Consider the following 22,795-nt stretch of genomic DNA (forward strand, 5'->3'; position numbering starts at 1 on the left):
CTGACAGGTGGGAGTCGGCTCAAACCTGATTTCTGCACAAACACAGGCAAAGCCTTTGGGTTTAATGCTGCAGTGCTAGTCGCAAAGGAACTCTTCCCGTTCCCTGGCGGACAGCAGCACCACCTAGTGCTCATCTAAGGCATTTCAGACACGCCGGCTTGAGACGGCTCTCAGCTTCCACTCAATCTTTCGTGTGCCAAGGGCGAGGTAGAGCGGTTTTTTAATTTTGACAAGAGTCAGTCAGTGTTTGTGACAGCCTGGTGCTCTTTGGTGTCCACGTTCTCCATAACTGGGTGGAGAAGAATTGCTGTTCTCTTATGTAAAAGTACTCCAGGATCTGATTTCCTTTTGATCTGTCACCTCTTCCAGTCCATGGGTACCTAGGACAGCACGGCCGGCAGAGTTCACGCTCGCTAGGAGGAAAGGAGTTTTCTTGGGTCTCTTCCTCTGCCTGGCTAGAGGCTGAGAACTCATCCTCTGCAAGCAAGGAGGCAAGGGAAGATGCTGGTTAGTAGATTGTTTTCATGAACAGCATGGTTACTTTTTGGAGAGCCTCTTCCCACCTGGTTAATTTCCCAAGGATAGGCCTGGAAATAAACTCAGCAGCCCCTGACAGAGGAGACGGGCTGCTGACTCCATGTGTGCCCTGCTACTTGAGGTAGGTCTGAGCCACTGCTGTACTTCCAGTAAAGGGGTGAATCCCAGTCCTTTACTGGTTACTGATAGGGAGTCTGCAGCTAATGGTGCCACCAGGGATCTGCCACAAGGCAGTCCGGGGCTCAGGAGGGACAGCCCTGTTGGTACTGGAACCTCACCAAACCTCGACTAGGGAACTACTGCCTCCTGCTGGGCTTGAGGTATTCCCACTATGGCTGCTGCTGGAATCTCTCTGCCCACGGCAGCACTGGCATGTGAGATACCAGACTGAGGGAGCGTCAAAGCTCTTGTCCTCTCACTGCTTCCAAGGGCAGCCACAGAAGCCTCTGGGAACCACTATTCCTAAGTGTGTCCTTTGCCAAGGCAGGAGATGAGGTGGAGAGCTCAGTCTCTGCACGAGGTGGGGAAAACAAAGCTGCTTCACACAGTCAAGCAATTCTCTCTGCCCTAAAGGGACGCTGCTGGAGGAGCACAGCAATTCCCAGCTGAGAAAAGAAAGGAGGAACTTTGATCTGAGTTGCAGGCTCCAATGGGAATGGCAAGCCCCCTGATCTGGTGACTGACAAGTTCGGTCCCATTTCAGCTACACAGCAGAAAACCAATGTAAAAATGGCAAACCTGGATATGAACCAATAGGACTGAACGGTCCAAAAAGGCGATTGTAGCCAATTTTTATAATTGAGAAGAAACATTGAGTTCTACTTTCTATATTGATAGAAACAGCTATTTAATTCAGGTCTATCATCTGCACACCTCTGGGGCTGCTGGATATATTTTTGCAAAATGGTTTTCTGGCCATGTTTCACTATTTGTGCCACTGTGGCTATTAAAGGAAGAGGACAAAGTTATTTTGCTGCAGACAAACATTCTAGCTGACATTTGTATGCAAGGCAAAACTACACGTTTGGAGACAAAGACATCAAGAGTTTGTGTTTATTTGTCTACATTCAGCTTAATCAAGATGTACTGCCTGAATGATCCAGACATACAAAACCCACTCTTTCCCACTGGTTTTTAAAATAAAATCTTCACTTATAAAACTGAAACACTAAAGCATTAAAATACAGAAAGCTTGTTTAACTCACTTCACAAAAGCATTAACAGATGGCATATCCCTTATCTATTTAAAGCCATACTGGGTTAACACTTGAATGACAATTTTAAATAGAAAAAGGATACTGAAATTTTATTAACTCAAAAATTCTATTTAGACAAAGTTGTAATGGCAACTAACAAACCATTAAATACATAGATGTCCAAAATACAGCTAAGTATGGAATTACAGGTACTCGACCATTAGTGACGGATATCACAAAGAGCACTGCAACATGGAAACGGGGGTTTACATGTTTACTGTGATGCAATAAAACTGAATATTCAAAGGGTGCGCAAGTGCGGAAGGTAACAAAACTTCACACCCACGGAGAAAGGGTCGGTTTATCTGTACTGATAATTCATGTTGTGATCGTTTCTGCCGTAGCCGCCTTGGGAAGCTTGGTAGGAACTTGGGGGTCCGCTGTAATTCTGGCCTGAACCTGGAGAGCTGTAGTTAGTCTGAGAAGAATATCCACCTGAAATGGAGAGAGAAGAGTTCATCTAAACCATGTTGAGACGAGCTATTTTAACACAACAGTACGCAACAAGAATTGTTGTTACTTATCCAGTCTGGGCTGCCATCCAGCAGAGCACACACAGAAAACAGAAGAGTGGTGACTGCATCTTCGCACCACACACAAACACATTTTACAAAAGGAGAGCCGAAGAGGGTTGTGTACTGACCTTGCTTACCTTGGTAAGACGACCCTCCTCCCCCAGATCCTCCCCCATAGCCGCTGTGTGAACCAGTATTGTATGAGGCACCTCCTGACCCATAGTTATTTCCTCCACCTCCACCACGGCCACTGCCGCCACCATAACCTGCAATTGAGAACACACGCTGAGCAAGGCTGACAGTGAAGTCTGCAACTCTGCTCTTAGACCAGGACACCTTAAAAATATCTAGACTATCAATACAGAACTGAGTTAGTAACAGAAACTGCCAAGGAGTTTATGACTCATCAAGGTAAGGGTTACGGCCAAGTGTTCAATTAGAGAAAATCTTTCTCCTGCAGCCTTTGGCTGGTAAAAGTGCCCCAGGCTTAGCTGCCAGCGCAGGAGAGGCTTGATCAGTCAGAGCTGCACCAAGAAGAGACTACGGTCTGTAACAGGGTAACGTCTCCACAGCCTGTACAATTGCATATGGCTGGAGGGTCTGGCCTACAGCTGGAAGAACAGCTCATGCAAGTAAAAAAATTCCTTTTGTGGAGAGTGGGGACTTGGGTAATTTTTTGGCTGAGTCACATGGGTGGCCTCAATTAGCCTTGCCTAGCCAAAAACTACATGGGTGTTGTACGTAAATTTGTTAAGTCTCTAAGGTGCCACAAGGACTCCTCATTGTTTTTGCATGAAGAAACAGTATTTCTGGACAGAGGTGTTTACGGGCCTTGAAGATTCTTTCAAACCCTGTTCATGTCCCTGATTCCACGACACTGCTCCTTAACCAAGGCTGGCTTTTGGCATAAGTGCCCTGAAGCAGTTTGATTTGTGATGGAAAGACCAAAACTATCAAATGTTTATTCTTCTACAGTGTTAAAGACTAAATGCCCAACTGATCACGTTAGTGGTAATGTAGCAGACAATATCCACAAAGACGCAGCACAATTGTACAGGCTGTGGAGAAGTTACCCTGTAACAGACTATAGTCTCTCCTTGGTACAGCTCTGACTGATCATGGGAAGTAGCATCAGAATGGGAGAGAGATCAGTCTAACAGGTCAAAAGGCCAATCTGGTATCTGCTACATTTGGCAGCAAACTACTAAGGCTGCATCTCTACTTAACATGCTACAGCGGCACAACTGCAGCTCTACTGAATCTCTTCGGTGTAGACTCTCACTACAGCGAGAGGAAGGGTTCTCCCATTGCTGTAGTTAACCCACCTCCCCGAGAGGCAGTAGCTATGTCCGTGGAAGAATTCTTCTGTGGACCTAGCACTGTCTATATGAGGGTGTGGGCCAGCTTAGCTTTCTCTCAGGGGTATAGCTTGTCACACAGCTGAGAGGTGTAGCTATGCTGACTTAAGTTTCCAATGTAGACCAGCCCTACGTGTAACAGGGACAGTTTAACTTCACTAACTACCTACATTATTCTAGCAGATTCAGATCCTGAATATGGATACCATCTCACTCTGGAATGAAGTCCACAGGGTGTCCATTTCAGAATACAGATTTACATTCACTGGGAGTCCTACTTCTTTCCAGTTGAACACTAAATACGGTATCTAAACTACACGAAATAGGAGGATATATTTATGTCAAACCCACGGATTTTCTGCCCAGAATCACCAGGAATAGAAAGGCCAGGTACACAGAATGGGCCTGCATTTAGAATTTGTAATTCTCTGCATCTCAGACCAGACACATGATCAAGGGCTAGTCTCTCACTAGCCATCTTTCATTTGGACTGTATATCATGAAGAAACAGGTTTTAGAGTGGTAGCCATGTTAATCTGTATCAGCAAAAACAACAAGCAGTCCTTGTGGCACCTTAGAGACTAAAATTTATTTGGGCATAAGCTTATACCCAAATAAATTTGTTAGTCTCTAAGGTGCCACAAGGACTCCCCATTGTTTTTGCATGAAGAAACAGTATTTCTGGACAGAGGTGTTTACGGGCCTTGAAGATTCTTTCAAACCCTGTTCATGTCCCTGATTCCACGACACTGCTCCTTAACCAATAAAGGAAGTTTCAGCAGAGCAACACACCCATAATGGACTCTCATGCCAACATGGCATTGAAGTACCATCATCACAACTCCTGAAGCTCACTACAATTCTAACGTTTAAGGCAGTACCACCTGCTCACCCCAAAAAGACTTCATAATCCCTGTGGAAATCTCTGTCTGGCCCCCAAATGTAGCATTTTAACCCTGAGTATCTACTTAGGTCCTTATAAGCAATCCCCCACTCACTGAATTTGCTCTCGTAGTTGTAGTCTGATCCTCCGCCAGAGGAGTTGTAGGAATTAGAGTAAGAGTAGTTGCCTTGTCCGTGATTATACCCTTTTTGTTTGCCTTGTGGAGGGCCGTAATTGCTGTACTGGTTTTGGTTGTAAGACTGCTGTTGCTGGCCTTGGTGGGATTGATACCCTGACCCATAGGAAGGTTTTTGCTGTCCTCCATGCTGCTGCTTCTTTCCAGCATGTTTGGGTGGAACTGGTGAGCTGTAGTTGTCACCACCTTGGTAGTAGGATCCATAGCCAGAGGAGCCCCCGCCGCCACCACCGCCTCCACCACTTCCTGTGTTGCCGGAGTGACCACCATTGCTATAAAACTGGCCTGAACAAAGGAAGAGGAAGTCAAACGGTGTTTCTGACAGGCTTGAGGAAACAGGCACTCCACCACTTTGTTTAAAAATACCTTATTAAATGTAAATGGTTGTGTGCCCTGTATCACACTATGATGTTTTGACATTATATAAGCAGCAGTTTAGACTCCAGAACTCTTTTGACCAACACAAGAAGATTTAAGTAATTCCAGACAAGGCCAACAGGTGTAACATTTTGTTCATTTAAGTAGATAAGGAATCACGATACACATTGACACAGGATCTTCCAGTTACTATCACTGCTCATTGAACAACTCTTCAAGTCTTAGGAATTAAATGTGTGTAGAACTTTAAGGATCTATATCAAATTCTAGAACTAAGTTCAAGGTGACTAGTGGTTTTTCCAATGCATGTTACAATATCTAACAATTATTACTTAATGTTCTACAAAGTTAGTTGGTCTCGTCCTCAAATTACACTGGAGACAAGCTAGCCACCAATGATAATTGAAGCTCATTCTCCACAGAAAAGGAATGAAAATCAGGAAGACTCTTACTCCAGTGACAAGGACTTAGAGCCAACACCCATGCAAATCACTCTAAAATAAAGAGCACTTTCCACATGAAATGCTGTTTGAATAGGAATAATTTGACTGAAATCAAAGATGCCTTATACAAAGCTTATCCAACTGTACCAAAGTGCTCACTCCATCAAATTCTGGCATCAGCATGAACTCAGAAGGTTACCAGAACCCTGTGTTAGGGCTGAGGATCCCCAAAAGGAATAACTGGAATAACCTTGTACTTAAGTCTTTTGGCAGCTAGAAACTTATTTTCTGATCGACCTGTGGCACTAACAGACTGGATCTTGCACTGTTGAGTAACTACTTTCCTGCCCAATTTAAACATGTTCAGGTTTAAGGGATTGTTCAGTTCAGGCCCTAGATAATTGGCCTACTTTAATAACTTAAGACGAGAGCAGGTATGTTGCATTTTGATTTTTTAATAAAGATCATGATTCTTATTTACCAAGAAACAACAGCCACTAGGATCTAGACAAAAACCTGCAACACTGTCCACAGTAGAGTACGCACAGCTCCAGAAGCTTAAGTGATGCTTGAGAGACAGGTGGAGTTTTACTGAGTTAAACTACATTAGAAACAAAGGAGGGGTGTAATAAAAACATAGTACTTCTCAAATAGAGAAGAATGTAAAGTTAAAAAGTCAAGGAGTAAACTTGTGACCTTTAACAGCTCCACATTTGTGAAACTTTAAAAAGCACATCTGAATGATGGAACGTGAATCAGAGCTCATTTCCAACATACAAACTGCAGTTTGTACAGAAGAGCTGGCTCTAGGAACCATCCAGCTTTTTTCTTTATTTTGCATACTAGTTTAAAACTTATAATATTCCTGGAATAACCATTTAAAAGGACTTCACCCCACCTCCAAATTAGGGTAAGGCCCTTTCCACACTATGCAAATAAACATGTTATAACCTGTCTTCTTCTGTGGGCAGAAGGCCACATTTCAATAGGGCAGAAACAAGGTTCTTTAATAGTTCTTTCCACCCAAAAGAAGTTATAACATGGTTATACCATACTACAATAAAAAAATATTCCTGTAGTGTGTAGCTTGGTACTAAACCTCCAGTCTTTGGTACAAACAGAGATCCAGAGTTATAGCAAAAGAATATATGAAAGAATGCAGAAGTGAGCTTCTTCCGAATGGGAGGTGAGGGAGAAACCTGCATCACCTGAGCTGAAAACGTAAATGGTGGAAGTTGATGCTTTTCCCAAGAGAGTTAAGACAGCTTTTGGGACAGTCATTTCTAGATGAATGCTTTATATTTAACTAGGCAAGTGTTAACACTGTTCAATGCCTAAATTCCACCCCTGTTCAGTTAAAACTACTGAATAAAAATATCCAACACACAAGTTACTTTAACATGTATTCATTTAAAAAAAAATGGCATTTTCACCTCATTCAGAACAATATCTATTCCCTTGTATAAAAAGACATTATCTCAAACAATAACTTTCTAAAAAAAATAGGACATGCATTATTTTTTTAAAAAGTGTTCACACTGAATATTTAAAATTTTGCCCAAGGAGGTTTCAGCAACCGGATGTTTGACAGGTTACTGTTTTCACCAGTTTAAATTATTGAGTTAACTAAAAGGTTATTGAGCCTCACAAATTAAATTAATGCAATGCTTCAGGATTTGCAGCTAAAAAGAACAGTGACAAAGAAAATACAATTTTGAAACATAAGTATCATAGCAAGAATAAAGGACCGAACACATGATCTTTTATTAAATATTAGAGAGTCTCAAAAGGCAATTTATTCCCTGAGACTTCAAACTCTTATGACGTTTCATTGTCCGGGCTATTAAATACTTCTGCTTTTAGGGCAATGTGCATTTTACAAGAGGCATAAGCTACAGAGAATATCAGATGGCCTGAGCAGCCAGTCAGCCTGCTGGGTTTGCAACCCTTGGACATTTTAGTTTTTGAAGTGCTTTAGGCCCTTTATGCTTGGATCAAAAAAGCCCATTTTTATGTAACTAATGAACCCACGCATTTTTAAGAAGTCATGAAAACTAACACTTTTACATTAACTCCTTAATGCCTGGATATTTATTGTACCAGTATTGGAAGCACAGTACAATACCTTTGACAGTATACTAGCTAGCAGCCACAATAAGTCACACCCCTCCAGCATTTATTCACCAGTGTATTACAAAGTATGTAAAGATTAATTGAGCACATATGATTGCACATACAAGTCACCATTTTGCATGCTTAAAATGCTGGGCTGTACTAGATTCAGAAATGTTGAAAGTATCTTCCCTACTGTCAGAGGCATCAACCCAAGTTCTGGTGTTTATTAAAAGGCTTAAATTTTGTACAAAACCTGCTGTAAATTAAGACAAAGGTAGATTAAAACTTCAGTATTTGTTTCTTAAAAATAAAGTAATGCTTTCCATAAAAAGCAAAGGTGGGCTTTTTGCCTTTATGCTGAACAGAGCTGACTTTAAAATTTGTGCAAATTGCACAAAAACGTTCTTGGATAATTAGTTCCCCCTGTTGTGTACATCAAATTACGAGCAAGTTCAAAGGCAAATCACAATAAAAACTGCCACTGTCTTAAGTTCTGCCGGCTAATAGTTTCAGACAAGCTGCGGTGAAAAGCCACTGTTGAGAAACCCAGTGAAGCACAGGGACACAGCACGAACACTTTGGGTTTTGGAGTTCGAGAAAATTGGAGTAAAAAGCTGTTTTTTGCAATACTTTTAGATGATCTAGGAAGACCCAAAATCATGATAGCCGTAGCAGTCTGTGAAAAAGTCACCTACAAAAGGGGGAGACAGAGCAGAGAAAAAAATTAGAATTCTTTTGAAGATGGCAAAATGCGCCACATTTGAAAGTCATGTTTTAGATTTCTCTGCTCCTGTCACCCCCCAATGAAGGCTTCTTCTCAAGACAAATAGCTGTGTATTTTCAGGAAAATCTTATTCACAAGAGTGGTGGATTGCTTCACATGGCTTAAAGCAGAGAAATTTAAAATATTCACATTTGAAGAGGAAACCTGATGTTACCTGGATTTGAGTTTAAGTTTTAAACATCTGATTCAGCTCCCTTTCATTATTTCTCATTTTAAAATGAACATGCTATGATGGTTCAGGTACAGGTATATCACTGTATGTTGAAACCCAGAGTTCGAGTAACCCCAGTTGGGTGCTGTGTTTCAAAGATTAAAACCTTAACACTTACTATAGCCTGCTGTTGCAGAATTTCCTCCATAACCATAGCTTCCGTATCCAGCTCCTAGAATGGAGGAAAGCAATTACTCTAAGATATTCATTTTCTATTGTTGATGAAAGGAATGAAAAGCTCATTAAAACAAACTTCACTTCCAATAAGCTACAGCGTAAGTTATCTAATTTGTGTAATGTAGGAACTCTATTACCACCTATATGCTTAAACCAAGAAAGCTGATCAACTCCATTGGAGATACCCTACTTGTGAACAGCTACTTCACTTTACATGTATTAAGTTTAACATGCGACAGCAGACGTTTAGTTAGTAGAGTGAAACATTCACGGTAACTCACCAGCATTCATATAGCCACCATGATTGCCACCACCAAATCCACCTCTGCCTCTGCCACGGCCTCTGATGTTGCCTCCTCTGCCACGTCCACGCAGATTTGGGGGAGGTGGCACTTCATTGTGCATGGGGCCTCCCATTCCAAAACCTGGATTATGCTGCTGTGGAAGAGACACCTTGTTACACAACCCTATTTTTAAATCAGCATTTCAGTGCCCAACCTGAAATGGATTTGTGTTTCTAAAGTCCAGTGCAGGTAGAACTGAGCTACGAACTTGAGTGTTTGGCCCTAATTCTAAACCTAGGGGTAAATCAATCTCCGTTTCTCCGAAGGCAAACGGGGATAACAACCACCCCTCCTCTGCCTCTCTGGGGTGTTGAGTAACATTGCTTAGGTTACACACACAGAACAGAAACATTTAAAATCACCAGCAAGTGTACCTACCTTTACTGCAAACTTGGGTCCTCCCCTTGCAGGTACAGGGGCTCTTTTCTTCTTATTGGGCTCAATAGCAACTGGAGCATCGGGAAACAGCTTCTCTAGGGCAGCTAAAGCAGCGTAGGCTTTTGCCACTTTTTTGTTTGAGCCAGCTCCTTGAAATTTCTGCCCATCAACCTCAACCTTAGAAACAGATTAAATAACCATGCTATGAATCACACAAGAGATGTCACTTTTGACACTGCTATGTTGGTAAATTATGGCATAGCTTGCTACTTCCATGCACAGTGTCAGACAGAAATTAGTATGAACTAGTGAAATTTTACTAGGCCTGGAAGTTAAAGCTGCACAGAATGTCTATAAATGTAACCTTGTGTACAGAGAACTACAAAGTCGCTTACCTCCATGACAAAGCGCTTGTCATGGCTGCCACCTGTTTCTGAAATCAGTTCGTATTTTAGACCACGCCTCTTCTCATTGAGTTCCATCACTGGATTCTTGCCATGCTTAGTCAGGATTGGTCCCTGTTGTTTCACATTCTAAAATAAATTAGAAGTGCCATTAAAGGTACAAAGAGCTGTTGGACTTGGAGTTATCCAATGTATGCTTATGGTTTTTATAATTAAGGAAAATGTTAGTCTTAAAGGGAAAGTTACATTGAAAGTTAAGTTTGAGGAATAAAAGTTTCAGCTATAACCCTTATAATTATTGTAACTGAAAAGTTAATGATTTTTATAGTTTTATTTTGCATTTGTCAGCATTATGTATAGTCAGTGTGCTCCTTACCTAGAACACCCCTTTAAAACAGGAGAGAAAAAATCCTCAAATATTTTACGGGATTGTAAGGAGTTTCAGGACACACTATTTAATCAAAACTCCACTGAAACTCAAGTGGACAGTATTCCTTTTAAAAAGTGCTTGAGAGTTTCAGACTCATGAGTGAAAGAATCATTTAAGCAGCTTGTCACAACACGGCTCTCCTGAAGGTTGGAGGAAAGATTTGGTCTCAAAAGACGTAAGAAGTCTGTGCTCACCTCTGGAGTTTGCTCTGAGGGAGGAGAAGCAGCACTGGGTGTAGAGATAGTTTCCACTACAGGAGGAGGAGGAGCAACTACTGGTTTCTGTTCTGTTTCTTCTGCCGATTCATCTCCTTTTCCAGACTCTTTGCCTTCCACTCCTGTAGGTAAACCCATATCCTGCAACACCTAGGGGTGCAGGAAGGGAGACAGGCCATTGAGAAGTACTGACACTATATCCTCCATGCCTCTTATACCCCTACGGTGAGGTACGTGGCTGAGAGGGCTGTGTAGAAGTGGATCCACTGGCCCTGTCCCAGAAATTACAACTACCTCCATTCGTTCCAAATGTAGTATTAGCCCAAGCTTCATCCATCCCCACTGATGGTGCTAAAACTTCCAGGAGGCTATAACCATTCCCCCAAGCCCTGCAGGCCCTTTAAACATTGGCAACAAAAAGGGTAAAGTCTTTTGGCTAGTGATTTACTTAATCCGTCAAGGGCTGCTACTATTTCAGTGTTTTAACTTCAACACAAAACTGTACCCAGTGTAGAAGGGCCTACACACTTCACATATGATTTCTAACATGATCTTCCAGAAGATTAAGTCTAAGGGAGTAACTGTTTGGATACTAATGTTTTTTAGAGAAAGGAATTTGAAGGGGGGGGGGGGAAAAGTGTTTACATGAAGACAAAGCTCTTACTTTTACTGCCACATGCAATTTGGCTGTCTTTTTGGAAGGTCCAGATGCCTCAAACGTACTGCCATCGACTTCCACGGACATAGTAAAGATAGGAGCATGAACCGGACCAGTCTGAGACACAAGTTTGTACTGGAGACCAGGTTTTAGCTGATTTAATTTCATCAGTGCATTCATAGCCTGGGGAGGTTCAGTTTTTTCCTCTAAACAGAAAAACAGTTTGTTTGTTAGACATGCACATTTGTTTTAAGACAAACTTGACAACTGAGTTCAGACAATAAGAGGTTACAATCTGCCACTGTGGACTTCTTGTTTAGAAGTACAGATTTGAAAGGATCATTTACAGTAGATAAAGCCTTAAAAAGCAGGAGAAAAATCCAGTCACTCAGATTTACAAGCCATTCCACAAGAAACACTTTCTTCTGCAGTTTGCCCCTCATTTAGTCTGAAAACAGCTCTTAGGCAGCAACTTGTTACCTACCTCTGGTTAACTCAATACCTTTTTTCTGAATCTTCTTTTTCTTTTTGCTGGGAGACTTCTCCTCTCCATCCTCCTCCATAGGACGCTTCATTGGGGTGATGGCATATGTGGTACTGGGGGGAATCTGGACTGTAAAGATCATAAGAGGCAGCTAAATATATCAATTACTGAGTGATGGAGTAGCAAGAGCACTGGGCACTGAGAATGTATTCGTTTATTCCAATACCTACCAGTGTAGTCAACTGGATTTTCGTTCTTTGGTTTCTTGGGCATCTTGGAAGGCAGGGGATCCATCCCCAAGACCTTGTGAAGCTGGCCAAAAGCAGCAAGTCTCAAAGCATGCTAAAAAGATGGAACACAAGTTAATGGGATGCACAAGTTGCTAAAGTAATATTTGCTCACTGCAGAAGTTCAAAGAGGAATCTTCTACCCACCCCTGCTCAAAAAAAAAAAAAAAAAAACCAACAAAAAACACACCAAAAAAGACAGCTCAGTTTAAATGGGATGCTCCTTAGAATTCTAAGTTCAATCCAAAACCTGGGCCACAGCGGTAAGTCACTATTTAAAACCTGATACTTTGCTTCTGGCAGATGAAACTATAAATTTCTTTTTTAGTGTGAGACCCATTTTTTTTACATGACTAGGTATTAAAAAAATTAAAACCAACCTCAGAGAGGTTACTAGACTACCATTAACCAATATGGAAGTTCAACATAAATTGAACTCATTAAGTTTTTGCAACATCTGTAGGCAAAACTATACCTGAGCACTCTGTGTGATATCTTCCCTTTGTTGTCTGTCTAGATGCCCAATAGCATCAGTGGCTTCTTTTTCACAAGGATCATAAATACCAGAACCATCTGAAGGCAGGAAACAAGGAAGATATGCAGAGAATTATCCTAGTGTTTCTAAAAAAACTAAACTAAGTATTCCCTTGGCATCATTCAACACTCATCTGTGTAACACCGATCAACGTCCAACATTTTGAAATTTATCTGGATTATTTTACAAGTATAATTATAAGTGAAGTTGGTTAATACCACTTAGAAAGTAAGACAACCAATTTAACACTTGTAGAATCTGGTACTTCACACTGCAGGGCTTATCATCATGGGTCCTTGTGCCCTAGATAAAATGATGGTACTGTAATACCCATTTATGCTACATATTTTTATGAACTTTTAAATCTCAACTGTGCAAACACAGAATCACAGAAATGTAGGGCTGGAAGGGCCGAGAGGTCATCTTGTCCTCCTCCTCGCGCTGAGGCAGGATCAAGTATACCTAGACCAGTGGTTCTCAACCTGCGGCCCATGGGTCGCTTGCAGCCCAATCAGCACAGAGCTACAGCCCATGTGACATCCTCAGGGCCATACAGGTAGTATTGGATGTGGCCCACATAACACACTGGGCCATATATGTGACCCACAATGGTAAATAGGTTGAGAACCACTGACCTAGAGCATCCCTGACAATGAAGGGGGCCTTGTAAGTACCACACAATACTATAATGCACCAAACTTTAATTGCATCCCATGTGATTTCTTGCTTTGAAATGTATATGCAGAGAACCATCTAACCTGGCATAACAATTCCTGATGCAAGACATTCAAGTACTCTTCTCAGGGCCTCACCGGCTCCCATTGGTCTATTAGCTGTTCCAATTGATTTTTCACACAGCAGCTCCAGAGGCTGTAAAACATTTGAGATTTTAAAAAGTGAGAGATGCAGACACATGACGGTTTTAGGGAAACTTTACAACAAATGCCTAAGCAAAAGCAAAAGAATCACCAAATTGAATATAAGAAGCAGAGGGCTGTAACTGCCATAAGTTTAGAAATTACTTTAAATTCAGCCTACAGATCCAAAGTATGTGATCATATAGAAAGTCTTCAAGTGTATATTTCAAAACCAAAATGCTTCAATAATGTCTTCAAATTAAAGAAAGTTGCAATTTGTGAAAATGGCATTTCAGACTGAAGAACAGTTCTCTCCAGTGACTTAAAGAATAAAACCAAACAATTCAGAAAACAGTAAAAAAAAAAAAAAAAAAAAAAAAAAGAAAATTACCCATCCTCTAAGTGGTCCCCAAGTAGGAATCCGAGTACACAGATCTCTCAGCACCCTGATGACTATGACGCACGATTTCAGACCATTAGCCCTGGCCTAGAATAAGTAATCAAGCAAAGGCATATTCAATAAAAATACCAAAACCAATTTATGTGCAGACAAATATTAATTTTTGCAGTGCTACTTTGTCAAGGGTAAACAATATATATTTACATCATTACTATTTTATAACGGAATAGTAATTACAGTGTACAAAAGTGACATTACTCTTAACACAAAGCAGCAACTATGCATCTACTCATTAAAAAAAGTTTCCTCTTTGAACATTAAATTCGCTTAAGTGCTTCTTTAGCAACTGTATGGTTGACAGACGCTAAGTTCAGCACAACTATCGTCCAATGTTAAAGTACTTTAATATAAAGTTAGATATTTGTAAACTTTAACTGGCTACTTAAAGACAAATATAAGAACAAAATGCAAACCTGGAACCACTTGGCGTGTCGGAGTGACGCCAAGGCAGCAAGGCATTTCTGCCTGTCCAGAACGTCCGGGGTGTCGTTGACTGATAGCGTTTCTATTCGTGGATGGAATAAGAAGACAGGCACAGTTTGACCAAGGGGGTTCTGTCAGGTGGAGAGGGGATGAGGCAGCTTCCTAAAGGGCAGCGGAGGCTCCCAAAAGATCTCGAGCTATACCCTTTACCTGAAAGGATAGTCTGCAGTACACTTCACTTTATTACCCTTAACTGGAACTTCACACTGCAGAAAGGGGGAGATTAATGTAACAGGGAATAGGCTAACTCCTATACTATGAGGGGAAAGAGGAATTCTGTGTAGGAGGGGACAGAAAGCCTATACTGCTTTAACAAAGCTTCAGAAAGTAGAATTCTACGGTACCTAACAGAAAGGGAAGTTTGAACTTAACCCTCACTCTACATCCAGAGCAGAGGTAAAGGCTTTTCTAAAGCCAAGGGAACCCCCTCCGCCCACAAGGCTTGACTGCCCTGGCCCCGGCCCGTGACAGAGTGCGTCCTGTTGGTCAAAGGTCCAGCGTCCCTAAAATTGACAAACTAGAAGGCTTGGTAGACGAAGTCAGATATCAGAACCATAGACAATCAATAGAGCACAAAAATATTCTCCAGTCTGTGCTGCAGCAAAACTGAAGATTTGTGTTACTAATTTTGAAGTGTCTGAAGACCAGGGTTTTAGATAAGGCTAGTTCGAACACTTGTTATGCATACAAGTTCATGAGTCAAATAGTGTGATGCTTGTGATACAGAACTGATTATAGTAAGAGATTTTTCAAGTGAAAATATTTTTGACGTCTTATTCCAAAGAGTAAGTTTGAATAAGATCATGGATGGCGTCTAACTTTATCCAAAACTCTGCATCACGTCCTGGAATTCTGAACTTTAGCTGATAAAACAGCCAAAGAGACCCAACAGTGCACCTATCATTTTTGCTGCAACACAAACCATTTTATATAACATATCCAATTTTATGTACATGCAAAAGTCATTTACAAGAAGCCTTCAATATTTTTTAAGGTACAAGCTTACATTTGATGTCATTTGTGTGGGCCTTTAACACGGCTAGGTATAAAAAAAGATTTAAACAACATTATATATTAGTGAACTAAAGGCCCAAGTAAGAAAAGTGAAATACCACTTGAAAGGTGCTACTCAATTTTAGGAGTCTGTTTCTAATTATCCACATCCATGGTCTCTTGTAGTATTACAATCTGGAAATTGAATTTGTCTGCATGAAATATTTTTGTCTCAAACAACTTGGACTACCTACGCTGAAATTGAATAGCACATTTTAACAGTGATTAGCAATACACAACGTAAGTTCCCAGACTGACTGTTAGCCGTTTTCAGTCTTCCATACCTCCAGCTAACAGTTTTTCCATTTCTTCTCTCACAACAGGGGATGTCAAGTGAATGGTCAGCGTCAATGGAGGCTCCTGTGTGTTCTTAATGATAATTGCAGCTTCGCTCACAGACTGGATTATTTCATATTTATCTTCAGTAATAGTCTACAATATAATAATTTTACCATTTAGAAATTTTCTCTTGGATTTATGCGTTTCTTCCAAGTGCACAGCACCGCCCTTTCCCTTAAGAGTATCAACAAGCCTCATACGGATGCTATAACTTACTTTTCAGTTTAGTTAGTTTATGAAGTGATATTATAAAATTGTTTGCGGCAAATGACATCCACCTACTTTACAAGGTGTTTCTGTAAAGACAAGGTGGTTCTGTAAAGATATTAACCACATTTTCCCATTCTGTCTTAGTAAGAAGCCTAATAAATATCCCAGTAACCTTCTTGTCCCTTTAATCCATTCACTTGTGTGTGTTCACTGTGACAAGCATACACAATCAAAGGATTTTACTCACAGCAAGCTGTACACCAAGATTCTCAGCTACTTTGTCCAAGAGACCAGTTGTGGGTTTCTCTTTGCACAGGAGAACTAGCTCAAGATCCAAGTCTCCCTTCAGTAGCAGGCCTTTTGCTACAAGCCCAACACGCATCACTCCACGAAGGGTCCTAGTCAAATGCTCGGCAGCCTTCTGATCCCTGTGAAAAATATGTAAATGCAGTTATGGCAGCACAAAAGTCGAAGCCTGAAGTGCACTTAAAGGGACACTTAAAATAACCTAGCTCACAGGACAAAGCAGTAAAGGTTTAGATCCAAAATATGAGCACTACTACTATACACATACAGGAAAATTACTTGAATTCCATGTTTATTTCCTCTGGCTATGGAATGTCAGAATTAGGGAGAAAATGAGAACTAATGTCTTTTCAAGCACTTAAGAACACATTACTATCAGTCTAGAGAAAAAAATACTACTGAAGCACTTGACAGAGTCCCCATAAAACAGCTGACTAGTAATGTTACTTACCCTCCTTCTTTGTTTTCTTCTTCGACTGCTGTTTCCATGGCCTCCGGTTCTGGCTGCTCCCCACTGACTTTTTCCTGTTCATCAATCCAGTCAGATACAGCTTTGAGAGCACGTTCTGTATGGGAGACCATGTTCTGAACTGCCTCCAACTCTTCCTGAGTTGGGTAAACAGCAGAATGTTTTGCCATCACATGGCGGTCATCATTCACAAAAATACGCATCGGTCGCTGAAAAGACAAAATTTGATGCAATTTAATAATAGACTAAGAATAATATTTATTTCTGAAAGCTGGAGATTTCAGAGTCTTACCATTTTTGCTTCTGAATCTTTGCTGAAGCTTTCAAAAAGTACTTATTTAACTTCTTCCTCCAAGGAACTACAACCAATACAGCTTTCTATAATCTAAAAACAGAAAAATAATTACCAATGATTTGTAGGTGGACTGATAAATCATCTGTCTACTTGGTAAGTACATACCTGTAACTCAAATTTGTTATCAAAGTAATTGGGTGTATAAACTGTGCAGATTAGGACCATATGAACAGTTTATAGCTGACCAAGTATTCTACCCCTGAAGACCAATACCCATAGGCATTGATATAGTAGCTGAACATTAACCCAAATGCAGAATAATGATCAAAATCAAGTTTGCCATACAGACACCATTCTAACATGTATGGATTGCTTTAAAAGTTCTTACTTTTAGAAGGATGAAAAAACATTCCAGAGCTCATCAAGTGCTACATCAAATATATCTATTTAATAAAGGTTTGACAACCACTACCATACATCCAAGATGTGCAATGCAACATGTGAAATAACTACACAGACCTAAATGTATAATGCCAACCCTATGCTATATTTCATTCAAGAGCACAAAAGGAGTGAGGTTTCATGTTGTCTAAAGACTTAATTATAAGAGTCCAATGGTCTGAGCAAAAAAGACTGCCTGATTTCTAATCCTACCTCTTACACTGTACCCATTGTGGACTTGGGGAAGTGATATAGCCTCCCTCTGCCTAAAACACACACTCATTTTCTTTACAAAAAAAATCCACTACACAAGCCCCTCTCTACATTTTAAAGACATGAATTTTTAAGTCCAACCTAACTAAATCCCCAGTTAATGCAAAACTACTTTCCACTAGTGAAGTGGAGCATGAAAAATGGAATCACTGCAAACTTAACTAACTACTGCAGTTTCATGGCAAAAGGAACAACCTGGTGTCCTAGCAGAAAGGATCCTCCAATGCCTGCTCATCCCAGACAGGCCTAAGTGATCACTTGCGATAATCTATTTCCCATATCACCACCTCATCCTACTGCCTACAAGTAAACGGGCAGCCTGTTTCACTATGATGATATATGAGCAAGTAAGGTTATGTTCATTGCCTTAACTTTTGTTTTCCTTGTTTCACTATTTGTGTTCTGAGTAGGCATGGCAGAATTCGGGATTTTTTATACTTCTGACAGATAATACTGATGTCTATTTTTAAGCATTGTGTGTTATTTTTATCAGTTTAAATTTTCACCAGTTGCAGGAAATTACGTGGAGGGTCAAACCATTATTTCATGACAGACGACACTGAGATTCAAAAAATTAAAGCTTTATAACCATTAAAACAAATTGTCAACATCACATGTCAAAATATACAAAGTAAATATCCTTATAACCAACCCTAATAATTCAAACAACATTTTTCTTAATTTGACTATGTGTAAATTTTAATGTTAACATTTTTTCCATCAGTTTGTGTGTTCAACGAAATCCATGTTTATTGATAAAAATCTAATCCTTCCAGGCCTACCTATGAGGAAATACACTTGTGCAAACTAAACTCTAAGTCAGCTAATTTTTGTGTAGGAATACAAGTGTTTTGATAATTCCCATAATTGTTGTGCTACAGTTGTACAAGAATCTCCATGGAACTACTCATCACCGTTCTGAGGTCATCTTTAGAAACGAACAAAACACTTTAAAACAGTTTATGCCAGGGGATCTCAAACTGGGGGTCGGGAGGTTATTATATGGGGGGGTCGCAAGCTGTCAGCCTGCACCCCAAACCCCGCTTTGTATCCAGCATTTATAATGGTGTTAAATATATAAAAAAGGCTTGCTATGTGAAAGGGGTCACCAGCACAAAAGTTTGAGAACCACTGGTTTATGCCATAACTGGATTTTAACTCTGTATCAACTCAAACTTCTACCCCTTTGTTTCTTCATTTGATCACTCTTTAATAGATAGATAGATGGCGGTAAGATTAATCTCCTAAGGATTCATATCTATTCTTTGTGAAAGGCAACACCTTTCCAAGAACGTTTTCAGATGTGCAGGTGACTTTTGGCATGAAGCCCAAAATACAATCTAGCACCAAACTGGCTTTACCCTTCTAGTTTTAAACAGCAGTAAGAATGCAGGAAGCTATGAAATAAGAATATGACAAGAACCAACAGTTTATTGAAATAGAGACAGTAAATCAAAATCAGTTTGAAAATATTTATCTTTAGTAAGTCTCCATGATTTCTCTCTGCAAAATATTACAAGGTCAATTTATCCCCCACCCCAAACTCCTAGTTTTCTAATAACTTCAAGGAACTAGATTACCTGTTAGGTGCTGGCTAAAAACATCTAAGCATATGGCATCTCCAACATGAAATTCTTACTGAGCTCAAAAAGGTGATGCAAAGTTATCAAGCCTCAGAGCTAATGAATAAATTTGTAAAGGTTTACAACAGAAATTATAGTTGGAGACAAGTGCTGGCAGACCCTTAACTTCAACACCACTACTGGGCTCTGCTTAATTTCAATTAAGATTTTGTCGAACTGTTTTAAATGCATCCATATTAACCTTGTCTGGCATTTCCTACCTACCTCAGATTTACACGGCAATCGTGTCTCAACTGAATTTTACACGTCAGAATCAAATACATGTACTTGAATTTCAGCTGTTTGCAAATGAACATACATCTTCACAAAAAGGGGACTAAATTTTAACTTTTATTACATTAAATTACACTGGGATCCATGCAGACAGGTATCTTAGGAGACAGTAAAAAACAAAAACACCCTGATGAGTACTATAAAAATACTTAGCATTGACAATATACTCAGGATGCCATATCACTTTTTCAATAATACTAATTTGCAATTAATCCGGACACATCTTAAATAAATATAAACTATTGTGAGGGGCTAGGAAGAAAAAAACACTAGCAATGAAGTGGCAAAACACTCAGTATTTTACTAAAGCAGTGCTGCTCTATGTTTTATTAGCTGTATCATCATAGTGCCTAGATCCCCGTCATGGACCAGGACCCCATTGTGCTAGGTGCTGTACCAATACAGAAGGAAAAGGCAGTCCCCCAATCCCACAAAGTAATATCCTATGATGAAGACAACTCACTATCATTAATCCTTTGACACAGCAAGTGGGGAATTTTCACCATGCAGCCTTTTATAACATATTAAAAGAAACAGCTAGGGCTGCAATTCTGCAAATATTTACAAACATGATAAACTTTCCTACTGTGAGCAGTCCCATTAGCTCAATGAGACTACCTGCAATAATAAGGATAAGCATGTACGTGTTTGCAGGACTGAAGCCTAGATGTTTCAATTCCAGGATCATTCTTATCCTGTAATACAGAGGTGTGCTGGTATTCTGACACCTTGTCATATGTTAGGAACATATACAAGTCCTAACCTCTCTAATCCCTGTCCGAAGGCCTGAGTCTGGATTCTGAATACTTCTGAAAGTATGTGTACCAATTCTCAAAAATGCCCTCACCTGTTAGCCAAATATCTACTTAATTTACTAAAAATTACTTTTATATTTATTTGTACCCTGAATATTAATTTTGTAAATAAGTGTTGACAGCCATACATTGATATTTGTTAATGACATCTGTATTGTTCCCTCTCCAAGTGAGATGAGAAATTCTGAATCGTGTCAATAAAAAAAAAAATTAAAGGTCACATCCAGAAAATGCTACAGCAGATTAAACTGAAATTTCCAGTTTTCTAAGACTAATATTATTTATGCACTTAAGATCATAAAAACCCCTTTTTAATGTGAGAAAAAGAGCTACTTATGGTTTCTGCAGCATCATAGGATTCAGACCTTGCAGGAAAGGTAACCACAGAATAGGTTAAAAACATTAATTTTACTTATGGTGTGAACTATCGACAATGCTTCACAAAGTTAACATTCAATAAAATGTGGGAAAAGGACTAAAAAAGGTAACACACACACTTCGAAATCACATCATGTTCTTTACTATGCTAAAACTTCCTCCTATCATTTCCACTTCATGATTTAACTAATTATTCCAATGCTAATAAAGCACTGGGTTCTTGCATTTCAAAGTAATGGCCTAAACTGGCTCATGTGGGTGAAAAGCAAGAGAGTAATTAGAATGCTAAAGGTTTAAAGTTTGTTTTTTTATAAACGTTTCAGAGTAGCAGCTGTGTTACAGTCTGTATCTGCAAAAAGAAAAGGAGGACTTGGGGCACCTTAGAGACTAACAAGTTTATTTAGTCTCTAAGGTGCCCCAAGTCCTCCTTTTCTTTTTTGCGTTTTTTATAAAGATACCCCATCTATTCTGTGATATCTTAGCTTGATGAGGAAAAAAATAGTTTCTATTTCTCCATTTATACAGTTTTCTTTTTTAACTTCCTCAATTTGAGTAAGACTGGGTACTCCATTTCATTTTTGTTTATGACCAGTTCTGTAGGCTTTCAAGTTCTCATTCACTAACAGGACAGGACACATTTTTGAGTTGTTCAAATCTTGGTCCCAGAACAGCCTGTTTGTGGGAAGATTTACAAAACCTGGCTCAAATGTAAAGAGATGCAGGATGTTAATGGAAAGCAGAGATTTCCAGGTTTTTCAGTAGGTATGCCATTACCAACCCGCGAGTCGTACTTTACATTGAATTCTGAGTTACAGAGAAATCCAGCAGCTCTGAAAACTGGTCTGAAGTAGAACAAAGGAGAAATTTCAGCTACCAGGGAAGCTGTGGGGAGACGAACTCAATGGGACCCGGCCGGATGTTTCCCCATCTCTGCTACATGCCCCTCCGGGCCTGTGCTCTGACGGAGTCACCCTCCCCCACAGCGCTGTTTCACTGCACTGAGAGCGGCAGAGATCTGCAGCCTCCTGCCAGGATGCAGGCCTCGGGCAGTAGGTGTCTCCTGCCGCGCCGGGGAGCGCCTCGGGCAGGCCCCTGCTCCCCGCAGCAGGGGAGCACTGAGCGAGCGCGGCTCTCTGCCCGGGCTGCCACTGGTGCACGCCGGGGGGCGGCCTACCCGGGATGCGGCGCTCCGCCCTCTGCAGGAGGAGCGGGCGGCCCCGGGACCGCGGGAGGGGGGAAACCCCTGCATCGCGCCGCGCAGCGAGGGAGGGAGGATCGGGCCCCCCACGCGAGGAGCAGCCGCCGCCGCCATTTGCAAAGGCGGCAGCGAGAACAAAGCGGCCCCGAGCAGCGCGTGGAGCCGCGGCCGCCGCGAGACCCCGCACGCGCCACCGTCCCCCCCCCCCCCCCGCCGCCCCAAGCCGGGCAGCGCGCGAGGGGGTGAGCGAGGTGCGCGCGCAGCACCCCCCTGTGCGCCCGCGCCGTACCACTCCCCCCCCCGCTTTTACTCCCGGCCCAACCGCCATCCGCCGCCATTTTGTCTCCACAGCACAATGGGGCGAGCGGAGTGGGGGGCCGGGCCGGGCCCGGGCCCGGGGTGGGGGACCAGGCACCCGCTCGCCTTCAGGCCGGGCAGGAAGGGGCCGCCAGGCCTGGGAGTAGGCCCAGCACCGCCCCCCCGCGGCCCAGCACCGCCCCCCCTTCCTCCGCCTCAGCGCGGGGACTCCCTCAGGCCGGGGGCGGCCCCTGCTTCGCCCGGCCCCGCTCCCCGGCTGCTGCCCGGCTCCCCGAGGCCGCACTCACCGGCCGGGCCGTGCCCACCGCCGCCGGCTCCCCACACGGTGCGGTGCGCAGCGCTGTTCGGCTCCGACTGCAGCGAGGGGGGAGGAGCCGGCGGGAGAATGGGGGAGGG

At 41.6% G+C, this 22,795-nt stretch overlaps 1 protein-coding gene across 9 annotated transcripts; it reads right to left on the bottom strand.

Moving 5' to 3' along the window:
• Positions 1-1,574: 1,574 nt before the first annotated feature.
• Positions 1,575-22,795, bottom strand: ILF3 (interleukin enhancer binding factor 3). 9 transcript variants are annotated; one of them, XM_073319033.1, is made up of 20 exons: positions 22,687-22,795; positions 17,058-17,150; positions 16,748-16,974; positions 16,238-16,418; positions 15,726-15,873; positions 14,319-14,410; positions 13,837-13,932; positions 13,347-13,458; positions 12,529-12,626; positions 11,997-12,108; positions 11,767-11,895; positions 11,289-11,488; positions 10,604-10,774; positions 9,971-10,108; positions 9,576-9,752; positions 9,135-9,288; positions 8,795-8,848; positions 4,665-5,030; positions 2,437-2,574; positions 1,575-2,228 (listed from the first exon to the last, which is right to left on the bottom strand). In XM_073319033.1, exons 2-20 carry the CDS (start codon positions 17,058-17,060, stop codon positions 2,095-2,097), a joined length of 2,730 nt encoding a protein of 909 aa, XP_073175134.1. In that variant the 5' UTR covers positions 17,061-17,150; positions 22,687-22,795; the 3' UTR covers positions 1,575-2,094. The 9 variants fall into 9 exon arrangements, with proteins under 9 accessions (XP_073175134.1, XP_073175138.1, XP_073175141.1 ...); XM_073319037.1 differs by having other exon boundaries at positions 11,785-11,895; positions 22,687-22,794; XM_073319040.1 differs by having other exon boundaries at positions 2,446-2,574; positions 9,135-9,291; positions 11,785-11,895; positions 22,687-22,794.

This window comes from Lepidochelys kempii, chromosome 20 (genome assembly GCF_965140265.1).
Source record: "Lepidochelys kempii isolate rLepKem1 chromosome 20, rLepKem1.hap2, whole genome shotgun sequence".
In the NCBI taxonomy this organism is placed as follows: Eukaryota; Metazoa; Chordata; order Testudines; family Cheloniidae; genus Lepidochelys; species Lepidochelys kempii.

Bases quoted from the DNA above. Each gene is read 5' to 3' on its own strand.
- ILF3 (XM_073319032.1), bottom strand. The intron at 11,489-11,766 runs GTAGGTAACAAG...TTTTCTGTTTAG, and splicing joins AGGTATTGAGTTAACCAGAG to AGGAAAAAACTGAACCTCCC. The intron at 8,849-9,134 runs GTGAGTTACCGT...CCTCCATTCTAG, and splicing joins TGGTGGCTATATGAATGCTG to GAGCTGGATACGGAAGCTAT.